Below are 7,220 nucleotides of genomic sequence, written 5' to 3'. Positions count from 1 at the left end.
TCTTTCATCTTTCCAACTACCTTGTGGGGTGGGCAGGGAAAGTGCTATTAATCCCATTGAGAGGGAAGGGTTCTAGAATCCTAGAGCTTCAGAGCTGCTCGTACATCCAGCATGCAGTAGTGCCAGGACCCAGCCCTCCATCTGCCAATGCCAAACCTCTTTTCCTTTCTACTATTCCATGCCATATCTGCTAGTTTGCTCTCAAGCAATCGGATCTATATTAATATTTAAATTATTTTTAAAGTAGTTAAGTAGACATTATACCATCTCTAAATGGATGGGGAGAACAAGAATGCAAAACTGACCTGCCTTATGTTGTCACCCACGTATCGCTACCTATTCTGAGATTTGTATTTCTAAATTGATCCAAGTTCATGTTAAAACACAATATAAAGACTTGCTGAGTCACTTCTTCTATCAATACTTAACCAGTAATATTTTAATTATGACGAGGATAAAACAATTTTGTTCTCATATTCTCTCTTTTCTTTCCTAGTGACCCAAATCAACCAGTTCCTCAAGACACGAAATTCATCCACACCAAACCCAACCGCTTTGAAGAAGTAGCATGGACCAGGTATTCCCAGAAGGACCAACTTTATCTCCACATTGGATTAAAACCAAGAGTTAAAGAACATTACAGGGCCAATAAGGTGAACCTCTGGTTGGAGCTGGTGCCTCATCTGCATAATCTCAATGACATTTCTCAGTATACCTCGACAACTACTAAAGTGCCATCAACAGACATCACTTTCAGACCTACGAGAAAAAATTCGGTCCCTGTCACATCAGCCTTTCCCACTGCCAAGCAGGATGATCCCAAACAACAACCAAGTCCATTTTCCGTGGACCAAAGGGACTACTCCACAGAGCTGAGCGTCACCATTGCGGTGGGAGCATCCCTGCTGTTTCTGAACATCCTGGCCTTTGCAGCCCTGTACTACAAAAAAGATAAGAGGAGACATGACGTTCACAGGAGATGCAGCCCTCAGCGAACCACCACCAACGACCTGACCCATGCACAAGAAGAGGAGATCATGTCCCTACAAATGAAGCACACTGATTTGGATCATGAATGTGAGTCCATCCATCCACATGAGGTGGTTCTTCGGACCGCCTGCCCCCCAGATTATACACTAGCTATGAGGAGGTCACCTGACGATGTTCCCTTAATGACACCCAACACCATTACAATGATCCCCAACACCATACCGGGGATTCAGCCCTTACACACATTCAACACATTCACCGGAGGACAGAACAACACTCTGCCCCATCCCCACCCCCACCCTCATTCACATTCAACAACCAGGGTATAGCCAGATAAGAGAAACAAACTCTATTTTTTGATGGATTGCAGTAAAAGATTACTGAAGATTCCTTGGCTTTCAACCTACAAGACTCTTACTATTTAAATAAGGAGAACTATTATGTGAATATACATATCAAGCACTTTGGGGGTTTTGAAAAATATGAATTGTACATATATATACACAAATCAACTTTAGAAACGAATTTCAATTGCTTGAAGCAATTGTTCTGAATGATACTTTTTCATTCACATTCAAGAATTAATTTTTTGAAGATTTAAGTTACAGAATGAAATTAGGCATGTGGAGCAACAAACAGGAAAGAAGTATGTCTGAAATAAGAAAAGTAACCATTACAAAACAACTATGAATATGCACAAGGGACACACCAATGGAATGTCAGATAATTTCCACCAGTTTTTATTTGGAGCCGTTTTATTGTGTAGACCCTCTTTACATATTTGGAAAAGTGCACAAAGCACCAGTGCTGTTAATGGCCTTAGCAGAGGCTCATACTGAAATGTGCCAGTAAAACAAAGAAGTGTAAAGACTGGCAGGTACACCATTATCACATCAGTGCTGTCAGTATAAAGTTGTGGGGATAAAGGAAACTGGATATTTTTAGCACGATGTGCATGATCATTTATATGCTTGGTGGCTGTTGCTGCTGATTAAGCCGTAATTAAAATTCTTCTCATCCCATTGGAGTTTTTAATAGAAGCTTCCTCCATCAATTGGCAGAACCTAAAGAAGATCTTAAGGGGCAAAAGTAATTATAATAAAATAATTCACAGTAGTTTCAATAATAGAAAGAATTAGTTATTAAAGGTATTTGAAGAAACTATAGGTATAGTGGTGAATACTCGCTGATATGAATCCCAGAAAAAAAAATTCCTGTGTTTCTAATGTTCTTTTTATTCCCACCTAAATAATTTATAAGCATATAGCCCTAATTAGACATATTTACAGGATCTCTACTTTTTTGTGGTTTTTGTTATTCTGTGTTTTGTTCCTCGGTAAGGTAAAGTGTGTCCAAAGAGTTCTTGCAACAGTATTCTACGATATGAGGATGCCCCAGTATTACCACGCTGATTCCTGTTCTCAGTTAATTGATTTTCTCATGTTGCATGACAAAATGTTTACTAATAATTCAGTATAAAGTTATGTCCCACTTCACATCACTTACCTTTCTCACTGAGGTCCACTCACTGGATTTCCTCATGCGATCTCAGTAGAGTACGAGTAGCTACAGAACCTAGGAGAGTCAATACCTGGAGGGCTTTAGTCTTACACGTCTCTGCGATTTTCAACGAATATTCTAAAACCACAGGAAACTCTTCATCCCCCTGTTGTTTACCGGTAACAGTATATCACTGAGCTTTCCAAATGTTTGTATATGTAATCAGATGTACATTTATATTAAAAAAAAGTGAGATGGACTTAAAGAGCACATCCTGATAAATACTTTCTCTCTTACCTGTATTATATTTCTATTAGACTAAAGTTATGTGATTTTTTTTTACATTTTTTCAGATGACTAGCAATTTTGATAGTTTGTAAGATAACGCCAAGAACTTTCTCTGACAAACTAACTGCAGTAACAGAAACCTTTCTTTTCAGTTACTCTTTTTCAAGAATGAAAGCTTATTATACAAAAAAAAAAAATTGTATACTACTTGATGGAAACAACTTTGTACATCTTGGCCATGTCACTGGTCATTGCGTGAAATAAAGATAATCTGGATAATGACTATTAGTCCAATGCTAAGAGACATGATCTTTGCTCATTAAAGAGCTAAAATGTTTATTGCTGTTTTGTCTTCTTTTTTTAGAAAACAAACAAACAAAAAAACAAATGAAACATGATTGTCTCAAAAAATAATTTTTCTAGACCAGTCAGGTTTTTGAAGACATATAGAGAACTTCCACAGAAAACACAACTGTGTGTCTAAAGACAATTCTCATCAAAGATAAACCTTTTTAACATGATGAATTTATAAGCTCCAGGAAATCATGAAATACATTAGCCTTGTATGTTTAAATTCCTCTTAGGTGAAAATGTTGTAGAAATAAAGTGCAATTGTTTTTTGATTAGAAACAGTTAGCAATTCGGTTCATCGAGAGAAAGGTCTATTGGAATAAATGTGCAATATTTCACAGAATGAAAATAGCTAGGTTTATAATATAAGGGTGATTAAACTATCATAAAGTAATGGATAGAAGTTATCCTCTAAGAGAATTTAAAAATGCAGAGCAAGACACTAAAAAAAGATGAAAAAGATCTTATTTCAAGGAATTTCTCCTATTGTAATTCTCCCTCCCAATTATTCGCTACTGGTAAAATGTAGATACTGCTCCATAATTGGAAAGAAGTCTCTGTTAGAAACAAAAGGTCTTCAAAATCCAGAGCGGTCTCCATGCAGTTTTTGCCTGATGTGGTTATGCTTTTAGACTGTGAACTGCCAGTGTAAACCAATAAAAAGAATTGTTTAGCATCTGAAATATTGTTTAATCAGAACATTGTCTTTACTATATTTATTAAACAAACTATAAAAACAGAGATAGAAATGACAAAATAAGAGTGAATACTTTCATAGGCTTTTCTTTCCTTGGCAAAATCAAACATTCTACTCCATCATGTTTTGATAATGGCCATATTCATATCTATATCTACCTATTGCTTTACGTTTTACCGTCAGCCTATCTACCTGTTACCATGGCTGACATCTTCATATGAATTTAGGGAACCGATGTAGGAAAACAAATCATAGCCCCACTCTGCTCAAAACGATGGTAGTCTCAACCTGTGGAGGATGAGGCAGCCTAGGTTTTCCTGCTGTTCTCATCACATGATGATGACATAGCGAATGGGTGTTAGCTGATAGCTTTGTAATTCCAGCTTCTAGTGTCCAGAATGTAAAATGATGGCCCACATGAAACAGAACATTAAGGACTGTTTTTAAAGCTGAAACATAATTTGTAAATGCAAGAAGAGTTTTAAATATTGCTATTCAATTTTAACCATTGTTTAAAATGTATTTATTCAGTTGATAATTTTATTTAGAAAAAAGTAACAAAATTGAAGGAATATTTTTGCTATTATTTGTTCATTTATATTCCCCTGCCCCAGCTTAAATTGCAAATATGCATCTTAGAATTTATACAAACATTAAGAAAAAATGAACTTTGTTTTATTTTGCTATTATATAAAATTAATACAAGTTGTTTATCAAGAGATTGATGTTTCAGAGTACGGGGTTAGTAATATAAAAGTGACAGATTTCATATTTATAAATTTTTATTAAAAGTATTGACTGTAAACAAGATCTAATTGACTACCACAGATATATCACAAAATTTCTCATTAACTTTTATGCGAATTGGGATATAATTTGCCAAAGCATTAAAAATATTCAGTTTGGTGACATCTTGTTGATAGTTCAAAATTTATAGATGATCTCATACTGCACTTCAAATTTACAAGTTGACCAGAACGATGCTTTAATTTACACTTCTTGAGTTGTACAATCTGAAAATAGCAACAAATTTTTAAAACTATTACCATATGTAATACTAAGAACGAAAACAGGATGGCACTAATTTCCCTTCATAAATGAAGTCGAACTTTGATATATCTCTGACATACTGTACAGCAGCGGGTTGACCTCTGGGTATGTGCGTACTGACTCGTGAGAAAGAATACAAAGAACATGGAAAATGTGTTCCTGCTTTAAAGACACTGCTAGGTAGAAATTACTGGGATTCTTTTCATTGGCGAGTTTCACTGAAATATTTTCAGAGGGAAAAAAATGAAAGTTTTAGGAAGCTGTTAAACACCATGGCAGTCTTTTAATGTTAGCAATTTTGCTTCCTTCTGTGCCAGTGGTTCAAAATGTGGGCCTTCTCCTCCATTTCCAGTAATTAGTGGTTCTAGCTTATCACTTTTTAATGTGAGTGAAAATTAGATCATTTGGTTATACTTGTGAAAACATCCTCCCAAATAAATTCAATTAATGCACACTTCCCTGCTGAGATTTCTGTTATCATTCATTTAATTACCTTTTCAAGCCTTACTGTTATGACGACTGTGTTGGCTTTTTAGTCAATAAATGAAGGGAGTTTCCCTAGTAGCCTGTGCTTGTCCCGTACTTGACATAACAACACACTCTTCAGATGTCCAGTAGAAGTCTCAAAATGAATTTTCTACTGATGTGGTATATTTGGTGTTCCAAGATTTGTTTTGTTTTAACTTTTGCCAGAGGGCACGTGTGCTTGCCAGAAAGACACATAGTAAGAGAGAGGGAAAGTAAGAGAGGGAATGGTAGCACCACAATCCCTTCTCCTCCCTTTCTCCCTCCTTTTAGGACTCTGGGCACGTGTGTACCACACATACTTTCAGGTGGCCAGTCCAGGACTTGAATCAGGCCGTCAGCCATGTGGTGGGCACGTGTGTACCACACATACTTTCAGGGGCCAGTCCAGGACTTGAATCAGGCCGTCAGCCATGTGGTGGGCACGTGTGTACCACACATACTTTCAGGTGGCCAGTCCAGGACTTGAATCAGGCCGTCAGCCATGTGGTATCCAGCCACTTTAACCACCTCGCTGCTGGCTTCTTCACCCTTGCTTGTTTTCATAAGCCCTCTGATTTCATTTTGTTCTGACTTTTTGAAGTATTTGTATGTAGGCCAGAGATCCATTCCATTTGATAAGGATTGTGAAAAATAACCATGTGCACAAATTGAGTGCCTTTTTCTCTTAGGATTTTATTTATAAAACTTAACATTTTAAAAAAGTATTCATATTCTGATATGATTGAAAAGGTGCAAGAGAATAACTATGTTATATGTGATGATAAGAAAATCGTATTTACAAATTCTTGCAGTTTATTTGATTTTCAGATGATACTAAATGAATCCACATGACTCCTGGAAAAGAAAGAGGTGAATTTTTGGAAAGTGGCAGTTTTTTAAGCAACCAGTTTGATGGTACTGAAGAATGGACATTAAATTAGTAACTTTTTTTTTTTTTCAGATAGGTAGGTAGATAGGTTTAATCGAAAAGAAGTCTGAGGTTGTTAGGAACAATTATAAATTAAGTTAGTATATAATTTCTTCTACTTGGCCATTATATATATGGCATGCCATATGTAACCTATATTCCATATGGTTTATAGGATATTTACAGTGGCCCTTTGAGACCCATGTCTTTACAAATGACATCATATGCCTCCTTATTGATTCTAATGTGACAGACTTTAGCCCTCTATGGAAAGACAAGCCGAAGTGCTTGTAGTGTTTTACTGAAATAAGTAACAAAGCTTTAAAGAAATTTGTGAAGGTACTTTAACAAAAACTTAGCAGATGAAATTAAAAGGAAGGGATCATTTCAAATGCCATTTCTAGAGTTGATATCTATATTAGATGGTGTGTTTAAAGGGATTTTAGTGTTTTTGATTCATCCTTTCTCCGTACTCATATCAATTAGCAAGTTAATGGCACCTGTCAGGGTTTTGTTAAAAAGAGGCCATTGGGTTGTCATGATTCAGTTTGTGTTTGGACATCCATGGCGTCTATTAAAATGCATTTATTATGATAAATAAATATTACCATGTTTTCCAAGTTGTGTTGACTATTTTTAAACTCAGAAATAATTTCTTCTCTGTTTGGCATACACAAAAATATTTCTAAGATAAATGTTTCCTTGCAACACACATTGCCCACACGAGTTGACAGTTCTGATTTGATGGAAACAAAGATATTTCATGGTCTGTTCACCTCTTGGTGAATTGCAGAGAAAGAATTTGGAGAGTAGAGTTTGGGAGCTTAGATACAGCTTGTCAGCCAAAAGAATGAGAAAAGAAGGCGAGGGAGAAAGAAAAGAATGGAAACATAAGAAATGAGAGAGAAA

General features: G+C 36.0%; 1 protein-coding gene across 1 annotated transcript in view; it reads left to right on the top strand.

The window, feature by feature from the left end:
• Nucleotides 1–3,108, top strand: part of LOC102488139 (neuroligin-1) — a 502,350-nt gene extending 499,242 nt beyond the window's left edge. Inside the window, exon 5 of the mRNA XM_027774418.1 lies at nucleotides 497–3,108. Coding sequence (XP_027630219.1) covers nucleotides 497–1,319 — 823 coding nt within the window. The 3' untranslated portion in view covers nucleotides 1,320–3,108. The remainder of the gene's footprint in view (nucleotides 1–496) is intronic.
• The last annotated feature ends 4,112 nt before the right edge of the window (nucleotides 3,109–7,220 follow it).

The sequence above is a fragment of the Tupaia chinensis genome, unplaced genomic scaffold (genome assembly GCF_000334495.1).
Source record: "Tupaia chinensis unplaced genomic scaffold, TupChi_1.0 Scaffold000430_1, whole genome shotgun sequence".
Classification (NCBI taxonomy): Eukaryota; Metazoa; Chordata; class Mammalia; order Scandentia; family Tupaiidae; genus Tupaia; species Tupaia belangeri.
The sequence above is the reverse complement of the archived record's forward strand: the minus strand, read 5'-3'. Positions and strand labels throughout refer to the sequence as shown.